The following is a 16,849-nucleotide window of genomic DNA, read 5'->3' on the forward strand; positions in this document are numbered from 1 at the left end:
TAGAACTAACCTCTGAATTTCATCGCAATATCTTTATTGAACAATAATTTGCTTCAAGGCCAGAGATTTAGCTTAGCAGCACAAATGCCTCCCTAGCAAGCACCAAGTCTTGAGTACCATCCTGGGTACCGAAATAACAGCCATAATAATAAAAATAATAATCATAATTTGCTTTAATATATACAGATGAAACAATCAAAACTTATAGACATAACATTTTTAAATTAAAAATAAAAATAGCTTCAAGCTGTCTTAAAATTAATGAGTCAGACATATTACAAATCATTGCCAAGAAATTATAACTCCTTGCGCTGGTTCCCATTTGCCATCATTACAGGACAATCCATAGAACAACTTACAAATATTGAGATGTGTTATGTACGTGTACCAACTTCCCACAAGGAATGTAAACATTATGCACTATACACATATACTAATAAACTAAACTAAAATAAAACATCTTCTATTTTTTAAAAAGAAAAATTATTTAAAAATCAGACAAGTTTAAAAAACTTTCTTAGGGCAATTATTACACTTTAAACAGATACATTTTGAATAGCATAAAACTTACGTAATTTCAGGTAACCAGTTAACCGATCACCTGTGATTCCTACCGCAACACCAAGCATTTCAAATGAAAGATTCTCTCAATAAGTTTAGAAAAATTCCCATGGCATCAAGTGAGAAGGCATTTCAAAATCAAATTAATATGCCAAAAAAGAATCCCAAGCCATGCAAATACTATAAATTAGTAATGGAGCTAAAATTATTACTGTGGCTTTATTATTTTTAATTCTCCTTTTGCATTCTTATTAAATATGTATTGACATTTCCTCTTCTGATTTAATAAGACTCTCTGATTCATAAGACAGAGCAAATGTTATATCCCACAAATGAAAATAATGATGAATACACTGTGAAATATAATTCTCTGGTTTTGCTCTCTGGAAATTTAAGTTTGCTTTGACAATGTGGAAACCAATTTAAAATGTGATATACCCTACCAAAGAAAGTTCGAGAAAACAGGAAAACAGTCCCAAATAGTAAGATGTTCAGCTGATAAGCTTGAAAACTTAAGACCTGATATAAACTCTCTCTAGAAAATATATATTCATCTGCAGTTTGCAACAGATTTAAAGCAGTATTCGGGTTTTGTTTTGTTTTGTTTTGTTTTTTGGTACTGGGGATTGAACTCATAACTTCAAGCTTGCCAGGCAGGCAGTTATGCCATTGAGCTAAATCCCCAGCCCGGAAGCAGTATTCTTTTAGTGTTTTCCTGATAGTGGTCAAAATGTCTCTTCATATATTTGAATAACAATAACCATACTCTGAGAGAATTTAAACATTTTTTAATGGTTCATACTTTCCTATTTTCACCACCAGCAAAAATGATCACAAAGCTCTCCTTTGAATTTTTTAAATGGTCAATATAAACATGTATGTGCACATTAAAGAATAGTAATCAAAAGACGAATTTTGCACTAGGTTCACTCCTCGCGCATCCTCTTTTCCCATAGTCCTCTTTCAGTCCCTTCAAGAAAACCATCATCTTGAATTTTCTGTTAATCATTCCCTTTGTTCCTTTACACTTTTAAAAAATCAATGCAGGTATGCCTAGGTAGTATGTTTTCTCAATTTTGCCAATTTTAAACCGTATTTAAATAGGATACTACTATAAAATTCTTCAAAGATAGTTCAAAATTTTTATATTCATCCATGGAAATGTCAGTATCTTATGGCTTTCATCTTCCCAAATGAATGGTACAATATAGTATAAATATATCATGGTGTGATATTGAACTGTTGGTAGACATTTGAGTTATCTCCAATTTTAAGCCATTATGAAAATTACTGCTATGAATAGTATATGTGAGTTCTGTTACATGTGTCTGAGTATTTTGCTAGAGCAAACATCTAAGGGAGGAATTGGTAGTTTGTAGAATATGCACGTTATATTTTCCAACTGCCGAGTGAATCCTCACCAGCTGGGAGTGAGACCTCCTACTGCTTTGGGTTCTCATAGATGATTAGATTGTGAGACCTCAAAAGATGGATATAACTAAAACTCGGGAATTCTGTGTCAGTCATAGTATTAATTTATATTAATCCAAATACTGATGAGACAAACCGAAAATAATGTTATTGGTGATATGCAAAAAATAGTCCACTAATTTGTAGCCGTTGTTTACTCTTTTTAGGTGTTCCTTGATGAACAAAAAAATTTCATGTAGTAATATTCACACATATTCTTTTATGCAATGTTTGAACTGAATAGTTCACAAAAATATCTTCCTCTACTCTAAGTAAAAATTTAAGTAATTACATATTTATAGTGTCACAGTATGTCATTTCACATTTAACTCACCCAAAACTGATTTATATATAGATTGTTCACAGAGTAGAGAAACAACCTCAATTTTTTTCACATGGATAGGTAGTTAAAACTCAAAAAAGAATTTATTGAGTTGCTATCCTTTCCCCAATGATTAACATTACTTTAACAATTTGTCAAATGTTCCTGTTCTCTAATGTACTATAGTCTCATTAAGATGTATTTAGAATATCTTTTGTAGAACTCTTTAACAATACTGTGTCTGACAAATGATTGATATCTTAATAATTCCAGGAGGAAAATTCGTTTTTTGCATTCTCTGTGTATCTATTTGGAATCCCAACAGAATGTTTGTTGCAAACTTCCACTCTAATTCTAGCATATATTTTACACATTTCCTCATTGTCAGTTCTTGAGCTCAATCATTGAGAATTTTTCAGTTCTAATTTTTAGTGTATGAATTCTTGCTTCATCTTTATCTATTTGTGTTTGTCTACTGAGCTTCACCTCTTTTTTAAAGTATGTGATTCTTTAGAAGGTGTCTGGTTGTTTTTCATATTTACTTCATCCTTTCTTTTATTTCCCAGCTTCTCTTTTGTTTCTTTAAGTGTATTTAATATTATCAGATTAAATCTGCATCTGATAATTTTGATATCCGAAAGCACTACACATCTATTTTTCTTCATGCATGCTTCCAACTGACTCTGAATCATCATACTTTTTCTTTTTTGCATGTTTTTTTTTTTTTGCTATTGTTTAGTTTGATGCTGTTTGTTGTTTAAGTATTTGCTACTCACTTTACAGAGCATTTTACTGTGAGCATTCATTGAGGATATAATGGAAACATAACTTCCAGGAAGGAACAAAATTTTCCAATTTTCCAACTATATTGCTGATTACAGAGCACCGAATTTAAATTCATCAACTTAAGTTTTTAAATCTATACACAGTGCAATCACAGCATCTTAACCTTTCCTCTAACTTCAATTATGTGCTTAATAGTCTTTTAAAAATACTTTCATTTTAGACATAGCATTTTAATAGTTGTTATCATAAATGCCACTCAGAGTATCTAATTTGGCATAATACTAGAACTAGAATTCACACATATTTTGTGCCCTTGTTCCCCCTTCATTTCTTTCTTACCTATAATTGGTGGGTTGTTCTAAAAGGGCTGCTTTGAATCCTCTGCATACAATATTTCTGGTTTACAAACCATCAGCAATAATGATGGCTCTGGTATTTGTCCTGGGAGTCTGGTAGAAACGCCAGTAGATGACCTCAACTATTGCCAGAGATTGCAGAAAGCCACTGATACAAAAATATGTACAACCATCCAGTGCTATATTTTTCCTCTTGAGTTCTTAAATTTCATACAGACCATTTGTACTCTTACCTACAAGATACTTGTCCTTCTTTTCCTTGCTTCTGATTTATTTTTGGGCTTTTTCCTTTTCCTTTTTTCATTTTATTTATTTTGAGACAGTCTTGCTTTGTAATTCGGGCTGACCTTGAATTCACTATGTAGCCGAGACTGGCCTGGAGCTTATGGAAACCTTCTTGCTCATTCTTCGTGAATGCTGGGATTTCAGGTATGCACCAGCACTCTCGAGTAGTGTACTAGTTACTTTTCTGATTATCTCTCAGACTCTTGTTCCAATGTATTGACTTGGTCACTAACATTAAATTTTCCTTGGCCTAATCATGTAGTTCTTTGTTTTATGGTAATTAATTCCTTCCACATGCCTATTTCTATTTTTGTACCATACTCCATTTTTTATTTCCTGGATCTGTGAGTTATTACTAGTCATTCTTTGTCCTCTTTCAGTACCTGACTGATATACATTTATAAATTACAGTAAAAGAATTCAGAAGAAAATTTCTGGTCTCCTTTAGCAAAAGGTGCATGTACCACTCATACCAGATTGTTGACAAGGTTACCTGAATTGGTCTTCCGTCAGGTGTCAGTACCTCCTCTGAAAGTTCCATCATCTTCAAGGCCATCAGAGCGATGGGTTTGGCATGGCAGAGGCTTTTCCTGTGCAGTCCTGCTGCAACACAGTATGCATCACCTATTGTTTCCACCTGCAGCAATCAGATGAATCAAATGCAAACATATGATAATGTCTCCACAGAAATAATTAGTTATTTGCAATCACAAATGCTGCTGAAAAACATGTCAGGAAAACATCAACGAATTAGGCAATTAGATAACTGCATGTAATCACAGCAGAGTTTACAAACAGCTGCAATGAAATACTGACATCTCACTCTAGGGCTGTTCATTATAACCATAGCTGATCATTGAAATTAGGAACAACTGAAATATAAAGTAATTATTCCCCACAAAAATAAAATCATCAGTATTTACCAGATAACTTCCAAATCATGATCCTTTCAACAGCTTCCATCTCATTTTCTTCAAACTTTCAATACTCATACTTTGAAAACCTTGATTTTCTGAATTTTTCCACCTTCCAAATTGGTACATACACACACACACACACACACACACACACACACACACACACACACAAATCTGTAATTTGCTATAATTCACTGTCAGGTTTGCTTCCCACTTATTTTTTTTAACAGTTGTGATACTTAAAATTTCTTAAATTCATGCTCAATGCTATTGTATCAAGCATTTTATGTATATTACAGTATGTCTCGTTTTTATCAAGGCTATTTTAAAAAAAATAGAAGAAACTAGTATAAATTATGTTTGAGAGATAAATTGAGCTATAGGGACCTAACCATGACCATACAAACAGTTAATAAAGTCTTGAGGACCTTTCCAGATCTTATTTTAAATCTGTCATCAGCATCTATCCTGAATGACCATTCCTGCTGTTAAATACTTAAAATATCTGCCCCAGATTAAAGTTCCCAAATTTCCAAAGCAGACAACAGTGTATAAAAGTTAGACATAACTTATCTTCAGAGAAAAATGCTCTAATGATATGCTCTAGATATGGTGGTAAATCCTCAATAGTTGTATTATTAATGAGAATGATGTGATAAATAGTGTATTAAATGTCCAATTCCTATATCACATTTTCTGTGAAGCAATCAATGGGTCTTTCATTAATTCATAATAAAAAGAACAGATCTTTTTCACTATTTTGTTTCAAAAGAATTTCTTTATCTTTCTGCAACCACTCTTACCATAGGCCATAATCAATTTTACCTATGTATAAATAATAAGGACATCCAGTAAATATGGCAGATAGATAAGAGTAGAATAGACAGCCTCCGGAGACAGACAACTCAGATGCCAAAATAACACATTGTGTGGAATCTTAGACAGAAAGAGGTAGATCCTCTTGACCCAAGAAGAAACTAGAGTGAAAAGAACCAGTCAAACATGCAGTCCTGGGGCTACTATTGAGGTAGCTAAGATTCTGTCTTCTTGCAGGCCCAAATTCCCACTACTTCGACTCGCTACAACCCCAGTTGCACTGAAAGGCAGTTGCACTGAAAGACAGTCACACTGATGTCAGTAAACCCAACGGAGAATGGAGCCGGCAAGAGACCAGCATTGACCTACAGTGAGTGCCAGGAATAAAACCATTCCACGGGAAAGGGGCACCAACAGGACAACATTTTGGAATCCGGCAGGACTAGCAAGAAGGAACAGCAGTGACTTCAGGCAGTTTTCTCTTCCCATACGAGATTGGTGGGGTATGCTTGGCCTGGGTCAGGCCCCTGGCTGTGACCCAGTAGATTTCCCCAAAACAATTCTCCACGCACAGCGCACACTAACACAGTGAAGGCCTTAGCAGGTTGACTGATCTGGAGAGAGGAACCAGCATACACCACCCACAACTCAATTACACACTGGAGTGGGCAGGATCACATAGCCAGCATGTTTTAGAAGAACCATACCCAACAAGGAAAGGGAGTGGGACCTCCTCTATACTCCAGTATGGAAGAAACAACAAACATGAGAAGAGGAAGCAACAAGTAAAGTCTCCAGCCCCAACCCTGAGAACATTGATCCAGGAAAGATAAATACAAAAGAGATTGAGGACAGCAAACATGCAATATCAGACACCGCATCAGTGGACATAAAGAGATATCTATGGGACCTCACAGATGAGTTCAAAAGTGAAATATTGAAGCAAGACATAAGTAGACTAATAAAAAAATGTTAAGTGCCTCTCAAGAAGACACAGATGGAAGAATTGAAGAACACAAAAAAGGGAGAGAAATGCTTGATGAAGAATATAAAGAAAACATAGACTACATGAAGGAGGTTCAAAGAAATTACCAGTAAATAAAAAACTCCATTGAAAGCTGGCAAAACTGCTTGAAAGAAACTAAGGATATATTATCCAAACTGTAAGACAGGTTTGCAATGTGTCATAATGAAAGGAAAAATTTCTTAAAAATAACAAGGAAACAGGCAGTAAAATACAAAGGTTAGAAGACAAGAGGATCTATAACTTAAGAATAAAGAATGTGAATGAAGAAGCAGGGAAACAAAGAAAGGAACTGAAAAGGCTATTCACAGAAATAATTAAGGAAAATTTTCCAAGCATAGGAAAAGGAAACGATATTCAGATGTATGAGGCATACAGAACTCCAGCTACCTACAACCAAAACAGAGTTACACGCAGGCATATGATAATCAAGATCCCAGAAATTCAATATAAGAACAGAATATTAAAAGCCATCAGAGAAAAGAAATAGATCACCAATAAAGGAAAACTCATCAAAATCATGGCAGATTTCTTGACACAGACCATCAAATCAAGAAGAGCCTGGAGCAAAGTATCCAATCCCTGAAAGAAAATAACCTCCCCAGATCGATCTATCCTGAAAAACTGTTTCTAGCAATTAATGGAGAAACAAGATGCTTCCAAGACGAAGAGGAAATGAGGGAAATCGCGACCACCAATCCAACTATACAGAGAATACTGTAGGACACTCTAGAGAGAGGAAAAAGTACCAGTATACTAGGAACAGTGGCAGAGAGGCCTCAATGAATGGAGCAGAAAGTGGAATGAAGGAAAAAGTAGACAACTAATGGCAGAAAAAGAGCACAACAGAAATGAGGCAGAGAAGGTTGGCTATAATTTCTAATATAGATGGCCTTGATACACTAAAAACAAAGAAAGAGAGACAGAGAAGGTTGGCTATAATCTCTAATACAGATGGCCTTGATACACTAAAAACAGAGAGAGAGAGAGAGAGAGAGAGAGAGAGAGAGAGAGAGAGAGAGAGAGAGAAACACAGGCGGAATAGATCTAGAAAGTAGGGTCCACTGAGAGGCTCTGTATAGGAAATATAATTAACCTGATTTTATAGACTTGAAAATCAAGTATGAGAAAAACAATGCTCTATGTGACAGGGAACCAGAGAGTAATAGGGGCAACTAGACCAGCATTTGTGGATAGGTTGGAAAGACATGCTTTAATAGGAAAAGAATACCACTAGAGGTCAAGTCCAGGAGGGAGAAGCTTTGGAACCACTTAGATAAATAGCAGGTTGCCCCCTCAATCTAAAAACTGAGGAGTTGGTGGGACCCAAAAATGCACAGTGCACCCTGGGGAAGTAAAAGGGGAGGAATAGTCTTTAAAAAGATGGCAGAAAGTATTGTTAACAGTGTATCAGAAATTAAAACCCATATTACTCACACGGTTCTGCTTAGACAGAATTTATTCTGTCCCAGTTTGTCTACATGCACTAGATCTGAGGGCACAGACAGCTATCTCCAAAATAGCAGGATAGAGCATGGTAATCATCCTTAATCTTCTATTAACTTAATCTCAAGCCCTGTATAACTTACACTGTTTTACCATGACTGATCTTAGTTGAATCTGGTTTGTTAGACTGTTGTTTCAATGGATTTCATTCAAAACTGTTATGATTGATAGTATGAAGTCTGAGAGTATAGGCAACTACAGTGAAGATGACAAGATTCACTATGATACAAACTCTGGTTTGATTATTACCTGTTTTTGAAGTTTTACACTGTCTACAATGTTTTGTTTTTATTAATATGCTATGTACTGTTATATTCAATTATACTATTCCTGATGATATAGAGAATTCTATTGAAGATAACAAGAGATAATACAGTAACAATTGTAAAACCCCTTGTACTGTGGTTTTATATGAATTATTTTTATCCATTTTCTGGGGGTATTTTTGTCTTACTTTAAATAAAATTTAAAAAAATAATAAATAAGCATTCGTATCTGTGATGTGAGCACTTTAAGTGGTTGCCATATATTTTTCATCTCTTCATCCACAAAGCTTAGCACACAGGTATTTAACAATGATTTAAAAAATGAATTAATGGATAACTAATCAGGTTAACCATAATATCAATACCAGTCAATCTAATTATTTGCTTATTTTTATTAGCCATTCATGAGTACCATGGAGATCTTTGTACTATATAGATCCCTCTAAGAAAAATATATGTTCCAATGGCTCATTGATATTTTATTCTATCAACAAAAATTTAATATCAGTAATTAAATTTTGTGTGAATGTATCATAATACCACATTCTTCTTAAAAAGATATCTTAAATTCTTTGAGCAATAACATAGAAATATTATGAAAACACTTAAAAAGTTCATAGGATTACAACTACCAAACTTTATTATCAGAGTCTCATCACTTGATTATCGGTAAATATGCATAAAATGATTAAATACATTCAGATCTATGAAGATACTAAAAAATTTCACCTCAAGACTTGCTTTCTGATGCCAGAAAAATTGAAATAAAATTATGCTTAATTTATGCTGGAAGAATAGAAAGACAATGTAATGTAAGTTGGCAGAAGTTTCATTCCAAATGCTAAAAAAACTCTTACTGAGGAAGTCACTGTGTAAACAATAAATATCTGAAAGTAACTGTTTACCATTTTCCCCTAATAACAATTGTCCACTGCTAATTTTCAAATCATCACATTCTTTCCTAATGTTACACAGTTTTAAAATCTAAAAGCCTATTAATTGAGTAGGTTTGAAATTAACTTCTGATTTTCAGATATAATAATTCCTGGGCAGTAAATTATCTGCACAAATTGAATTGCTTTGTAGTCACTCTGAACAATTAAGTTCCTGGAACATGATCTCTTCTTAGAATTTTTATCATCTTCCTCCTCATCATGATCTTGTACATCATTTCCATTACTTTTTCAGCATGAAACATTGAGTTCCACAAAAGGTATCTTGTTTTAGAAATTGCATCACAAGAATTCATAATATTTAGTTATATGTTTCAGCTTCTTCTTAGGAGGATGCAATATATTAGCATGGAGAAGATAAATCAGTTTGCTACCAAGTGATATAACAGATAAATGTGTTTCAAAGTAAATGAGTATATGAAAGACAAAATCAAAATATGCACAATTTACATAAAGCAAATTCACATTACAAACCATACATAATCATGTAAACATTTTAAAGCCTTTAGCTTCCAAAGATTTGAAGGCATCTACTTATCACAACTATCAAGATAAGAAATCCATGGCAAAAACAAAACAAAAGACAGCAAAAAATAGTGACAGGAGGTTGTTAAATTCTCACAATTACTTATAAAAATTCAACATCCAAACAAAATCCTTAGAAAATGCTGATTTTATAGACTAAGCTAAATTGTGTGGTAGTAGTTATATAACTTCCAAATCAGAGTTTCTTAGAACAAAAAGGGTTTTCCTTCTTTATGGTAAATATTTATGAATGTTAAGAAACTGAGTGGGAGAAGAAACCTTGGGGTACATCTTTTCACTCTAGGAATAAGGCTAATAGAAAAGCCACATCTGGAACTCATTGTCATGGTAGAGGAAAAGAGGTTCTGACAAATTTTACAGAAACATGTAATACTTCCCCTCAAATGTGGCACATGTGGCTTGTTCTCAGGATTCACCAAGCAAGTCACATGGCCACATATAATGTAAGTGGGACAGAAAAATTCAAACTACCTTGTGTACAAAAGACAGAGACAGAAATGTTTGGTGAATACATTAACAAGAGAGAGCATGAGTGAATAGGTAATCACATAGAAACTTTCAAATATGCAGATGTCTATAACGTGTAAATAAGGTATTTATGTGATGCTTTTCTTTCTTCCCAGATACATTCAGCATCTGAAACTAAAAACTTGGAGAAACACTACCACCTTAGTAATGTGACTACTCCCTTCATCAAAGGCAGTTCTCTGCGAGTGAAACAGAAAGAAATGCATTATATGTGATCATTTTAGTTGACCTCCTTCAAAATGACTGGCTGACATTGCTGCATAAGGGGCAGGAAAATATAAAGCATTCTATGTCACTTTTAACTGTTCTTGAGATTATTTACTTGAGCTACACCAGAGTGAAAAAGTTAATACTTAAAACAGACTATGCAAAAACTCTTTAAAACATCCACTATGTTCTGAAACCTTTTATAACTACCTCAGTATTTCTATGTGGTTTTAAATACAAGACACATCATCTAAAATAGTGCATCTCATTTATTTTGAGCAGCGCCTCCTGTTCTCCCACAATACAGCATAAAAATAAAGATGTCTAAACTAAGCACATAGTGGGAAAAGGATAATGCTTATGCAAATGTGTGAGAAAAGGTGATATCATATCTGAATGTAAGGAGGCTTAAGAAAAATATTATGCACAACTGCTGCCCTACATATTATCATATTATCATAGAAGTTTTTATAAAGTTGAAAGAATTCACCCCCTTGCATATCTTTTGTCAACATTTTACGATCCAAACTTTCATATTATTCCAGAATAAACGCAGCACAAATAAATTTGATACAGCTGTGTACCCACCTCATCTATATATCCTTTATTTTAGTTTTAAATCACTTAAAAGAATTGGTTTTAGATCCTAACAGAATCTCACTCCCAAACATACTTCCCCCCATTCTGCTAAGCTCATAATCTAGAAATAATTGGATAGTTTCTACCTCAGGACTCAACCTACACTTTTTTCAAGTTCCGTTGCTCTATTTCTGGATCTATAACTTTTTCCTTCTTTCTTCTTTTCATCTTTCTTTCTTTCTTTCTTTCTTTCTTTCTTTCTTTCTTTCTTTCTATTTTTCTTTTGTGGGGTTGAGGCAGGACATAAAACCTTCTTCTACCTGCTTGTGCAGAAAAAATTTCTATCACAATGATGGTGTAAATCACATTGGTGTGTTTGGGTTTGTGTGTGTGTGTGTGTGTGTGTAAGCCTATATACCATGTCTTCTCCTGCCCCCAGTAGAGATTCATTTAATTTTTTATCCCTGAAAATGCATAACTCAGTACTACTTACATAAGAATTGCTGGAGGATACTTTTGAAAAACCTATCAAGAGGCCCTACCTGGCTTTATCAAATCAAAATCCAGGTATAATGCAGCCAAACTGCATTTTCACACACTTCCAAGAGCTTTTTTATTATTACCTAAATTTGAAGATTTCTGGTATGTGATGTAAGATTGATACAATAATTACCCAGATATTCACTTTTTTCTCAAGAGCCAAAGTCCTTTTAGAAAGCAGAGAAGCACTCCCTTCCTTGAACACTGACCACTACCACGTATTCCATGCCTCTCTTGCATTCTTTTCATAGAGGTAATAAGCTTTTCCAGATATTCCCACATTTGTCTGAACTATAGTCAACTCCTACCCCAAATATGAGCATATATTTTTCTGTGAATGATTTGTCACAGTTGATACTCAGTGATCCAAACAGTTTGTTGAATTTAATTAAATATATTCAAAGGAAATGTACATAATGACTTAACAATTCAAGTGGAAATAATTATAACTAAAGATTTACTGATCAGAGTGTCTCAAAAACATCTCTTCACTCTTTAAAAAATCTAATTAAACTTATTTTGGTTCATATTTTTGACCCACATACTTCTTTCAAAGATGTTTCTTTAGTGCTCAGCTGACACAGCTTGGTAAAGGAGGTCACTGATATAAATAGAACAATGATTTAGCCTGAGAATAATTCTCAGATGAGGAAAAATGGACTCCAAATGACTACCTATCAAAGAAAGTTCTTCCAATAAATTCTTAGTAGATCTATCATTATAAATTACAGCGGGAACCCCATTATATGGAAAATACTGATACTAGGACGTGGGCCTCTTATCATAAAGATTATTGACTACTGAGGCATATTAGCCAAGAAAAATTTATTGAAATAGATCATCCAATTTTGATTTCAAATCCTTTAGTTAGATGTGTGCAATTTAGAAATTGTATTGTGTAAACAACTTTTAAGATCTTTAACAATAAGACTCCAATTGCCCAAGCTCAAACCAGTATCATTCTAATTTACTCTGTTCCAATCAAAATGAAACACTGAATTTTCTTATCATAAGGCCCTTGCCTTTTACTACTGTTCTCCTGTTAAAATATGTTGCTCTACTCAATTCCTTACTCTCATCCTATATAAGATAATTTTTAAGAGTCTATTATTTGTAAGACCAGTTTTCTAGAGATTCTTGACTTGCCAGAATTTTAAACATGGCCTCAGAGAATATTAATATCTGCTACACTTTCAATTAACACATAAGTAGTAAATGATATTAACTGATGTAACAAAAGTGAATAACATGGTCTAAATAACAAATCAAGCGAGAACATCTCATCTTATTTCTCAAAGAAGATTTCTAAGTACTATTAAATCTTAACTTTATTTTTAGATATTTGTGCAAATAATATTTTACATCCCCTGGGATTAAATCTAGTTTTAGAAAATAAACCTTCCTTAGGCAGTCTTTCTTCGAGGAATCAAATTCATTATACACTTCCAAGTCTATCTCTCATGCCATATCTGGTTTGAAGCTATCCCCTATCTTTCATCAGTACATTAGCATTTCTTCTTTTGGGATACCAATAGAATTTGCTTTTCTGTATTTTTCATGTACTTTCTCAACCATCATGCTGTCTATATTGCTAAATAAGTTCTGAAGCAAGAACAATGCCTTATTATCTTTTCAAGTATGAAAGGAACTAGCATAGTAGACATATATAGAGACACATAAATATCTTAATATTTTATATCATGATAATCACAAACTAGCACAATATAGATGAGTGAATCCGTTTTTGAAGTTAAAATCACTGTTATATGAGTCTAAAATTTTTAGGCCGCTCACAATGAGCAAAACAAGAACATACTGAGGTTATCAGATTATTTGCATGAATGATGACATGGAAGTGTTTACGTTATTTACTAAAGAAAATTAACCATTTCCTTCAGAGTTCCAACACTGACAAAATCTTCTTGTATGTGACTTTCTTGTCCAGGAAATGCTGCCATTAATTATCACTTGAGTTATGGTTATAACAATTATCACTTGAATTATGTTCTCTCATCCACTTCCCAACCTTAAAAGTTATACCCCACACTACATTTTCGCAAAGTTTTAAAAAAGTTTCATTGGTACATTTTAGATACACATAATGACAACAATCATCATAGGGAATTTGAATATGTGCATATATATCTTGATTCTTCTTTCTTCCATTCCCCTCCCTTCTTCAGTCCCTCCCCCTATTTATTTACAAAAGCTTTTGTTTCCATTTTTCCCTTCTACTCTTTTTTCTTTGTGCTTTTTACTTTCTCTCTTCCCCTTCCCTTGTTCTCATTATCATTTGAACATTTTCTTCCCAATTCTCAGTATCTACTATATATTTTGGTACTTATGTACACTTTGGTTCCTCATGAGAGAAACAATATGGTACTTAAACATGTTTTTCTGATTTATTTCACTTAAGAGAATGTCTCCACGATCTGGTTATTACAAATTGTGCAACTATAGGGTGCACATATATCACTGTGGTATAATGTTTTCAACTCTTCTGAGAAGATACCCAGAAAAGGGATAGCTGGGTTTAATGAACCTTCTAATTCTAATTTTTTAAGGAATCTCCACACTGATTTCTAGAGATTTTACCCAAATGCCCATCAACTGAGGAATAGATAAAAAAGATATGGTATTTTCATGGAATACCACTCAGCTATAAAGAATGATAAACTTGAAGTAAATGGATGCAAATTGAGGCCTACTCATAAGTGAAATAAGTCAGACTTGCACGTGTAAACATGTGTGTTTTCTCCTTAGTGTAAGTAGTTGAAAGAGTAAATAAGATCCAAAAGTTACAATAGATATAATAAAAGGGAAAGAAACTGCTGAAAGAGAATGAACAACTGGGATGGAGGAAAGAAGAAAGGAAAAAAAGAAAAAAAATTATATACACACACACACACACACACACACACACAAGATAGTATAAATAATTGTACCACTAATGCTTAGTTCATGGAAAGGAACAGTACACACAGTGTTTCATCAGTTTTGTGAGCCTGTATCTGGTAATGTTAGCAACTACTTTAAAGATAACAATATGCAGGGCTGGGGATATAGCTAAGCGGCATAAGCACCTGCCTTGCAAGCGTGCAGTCCTGAGTTCAATCCCTGGTACCGATTAAAAAAAAAAAAAAAAAAACAAAACAATATGCAATATAACAACCATTGTTACATTCCTACTATCTTGTTTTGAAATCTTATGTCACTATTGTTTGCTTTGCTGTTATTGTCATTGTTTTTGTTTTTGATCTTTATGTGTTTTTCTTTAAAATAAAAATAAGATAAGCAAATAAATAGAATGTCTCAAGGTGTATCCATTTACTAGAAATGTCTAAAGCTTATATATATATTATCTTCTTTATCCATTCATCAGTTAATATATATTTGAGCTGTTTAGCTAATACAAACTGTGCCACCATAAACATGGGTGTGAATTTATCACTGGTATGATGCTTTAATTCTTTCAGGAAGATACTTATTTGAAGTAAGCAAATCATCTATTAATGTCATCTATGCAAAACTATTTCATAATTTCAACTTACTACTCTGATACAAATCAAAATATTTGAAATATCTGTAAGTTCTGGCTCCTACCTAATCTATAGTTTTATCTTGTGTCATTCATCTTCATTCTTTGTTTCAGCCACATTGTTTTATTTATTGACTCCAACTCTATCACTTTTTTTAAAACATTATCTACTGTTTAGAATCTTTTCCTCTCACTATTTCATTTGCTGAAAGTAACTTCTACTAATCATTTAGATCTCAATTTACACATCACTTCTTCACGGGTATCTTCATGCACTCCACAGATCAAAGCAGATATATCTATTAAATTCTGCAGTAACATCATATAATCTTTTAGTTGCTCTTATTGAGTTAGTAATTACATACTTTTATGAGTACAGCTTAAATTCTGTCTTCCTTTTAGATAGAAAACTCCACTTCTTCCTAAAGATTTGGTGTGGAGGCTGATACACGGAAAGTTCTTTTGAAACATTTTTTTTAAGATATAAATGGGTGAAAATGCTCAGATAAGTTTTTAAACCTTCAATATCATATAGTTTGAGATATTTCAGAGAATGCTGCTAATAGAAAATGCTAAACCCATCACAAAAACAGCTGTTAAATCTTTTAGGTTTTCATTTTCTTCTACTAAAGACAAAATAATTTGTTTTACAAAGTTACTGAGAGGATTAAATGAGACTTCAAACATCTCCAGGAATAATCATTATTTTAACTGATTAATCATTAGCTGACTGTGCAATTATTTAATGTCTATTCTCAAACCTCAATTACAGGCACTTAAGAATACGAGAAGACTCAAATAAATATAATTATAAAGAAAGCATAAACAACAAATATCACAGAAGTGCAAAGGATCATAAAAGAATATAATGAATAACTGGATAACCTAGGAAAATAAATAAATTACTACAAATATACAGCTTAGTAAGAATGAGTCATGAAGTAGAAAATATGAACATACTAAAACCAAATATATTGAATCAGGAACCAAAAACCTCCCAATAAATAGAAACTCAGAACTTGGTGACTTCAAATATGAGTTGTAACAAATATTTAAAGAATTAATATTAAACTTTTGCAAACTTCAAAAAATTGAATAGGAAAAATGCTTCCAACTCATTTTGTAAACCATCATAAGCCTAATTTCAAACTGAGTTAAGGACACAGTAAGAAAGTTATGGGCCAACATGCCAAGTGAACAGAGACATAAAATTCTCAGCAAAACACTAGCTAACCAAATTCAATGACACATTGAATAAATCCCGTGGGATTTATTCTCAGGATGCAAAGATGTAGAATGCTTAACATCTTCAATCAGTTAGTGTGATATACTACATTAATGTAATACAATGAAGTACTACTCAGCAACAAAAGAGTGATAAAGTAGAGTCATTTGTAGGAAAATGGGACACCTTGAGATAATACTATCAAGTGAAATAACAAAAACAGAAGCACAAATATTCTATGCTTTCTCCTATATTAAAGACTTGAAGTATAATTGAGTTGAAAAGCCAAATAAAAGATAGTTGATAACAAAATAGGGTGATAGATCCTTCACAAATTGCAAGTGGATCTAGAGATGCAGAAAGGGAAAAGGAAGGGAAGTGAAAAGAATTAAGATGTTTTGTACATTTACCACCTCCCTACAAT

At 33.2% G+C, this 16,849-nt stretch overlaps 1 protein-coding gene across 1 annotated transcript in view; it reads right to left on the minus strand.

The window, feature by feature from the left end:
- Gucy1a2 (guanylate cyclase 1 soluble subunit alpha 2) overlaps nucleotides 1-16,849 on the minus strand; it is a 291,599-nt gene that overhangs the window by 88,154 nt on the left and 186,596 nt on the right. Inside the window, exon 6 of the mRNA XM_063256136.1 lies at nucleotides 4,274-4,417. Coding sequence (XP_063112206.1) covers nucleotides 4,274-4,417 — 144 coding nt within the window. The remainder of the gene's footprint in view (nucleotides 1-4,273; nucleotides 4,418-16,849) is intronic.

The sequence above is a fragment of the Cavia porcellus genome, unplaced genomic scaffold (assembly GCF_034190915.1).
Source record: "Cavia porcellus strain 051 isolate PalLab524CR breed Dunkin Hartley unplaced genomic scaffold, mCavPor4.1 scaffold_9, whole genome shotgun sequence".
NCBI classification, from domain to species: domain Eukaryota; kingdom Metazoa; phylum Chordata; class Mammalia; order Rodentia; family Caviidae; genus Cavia; species Cavia porcellus.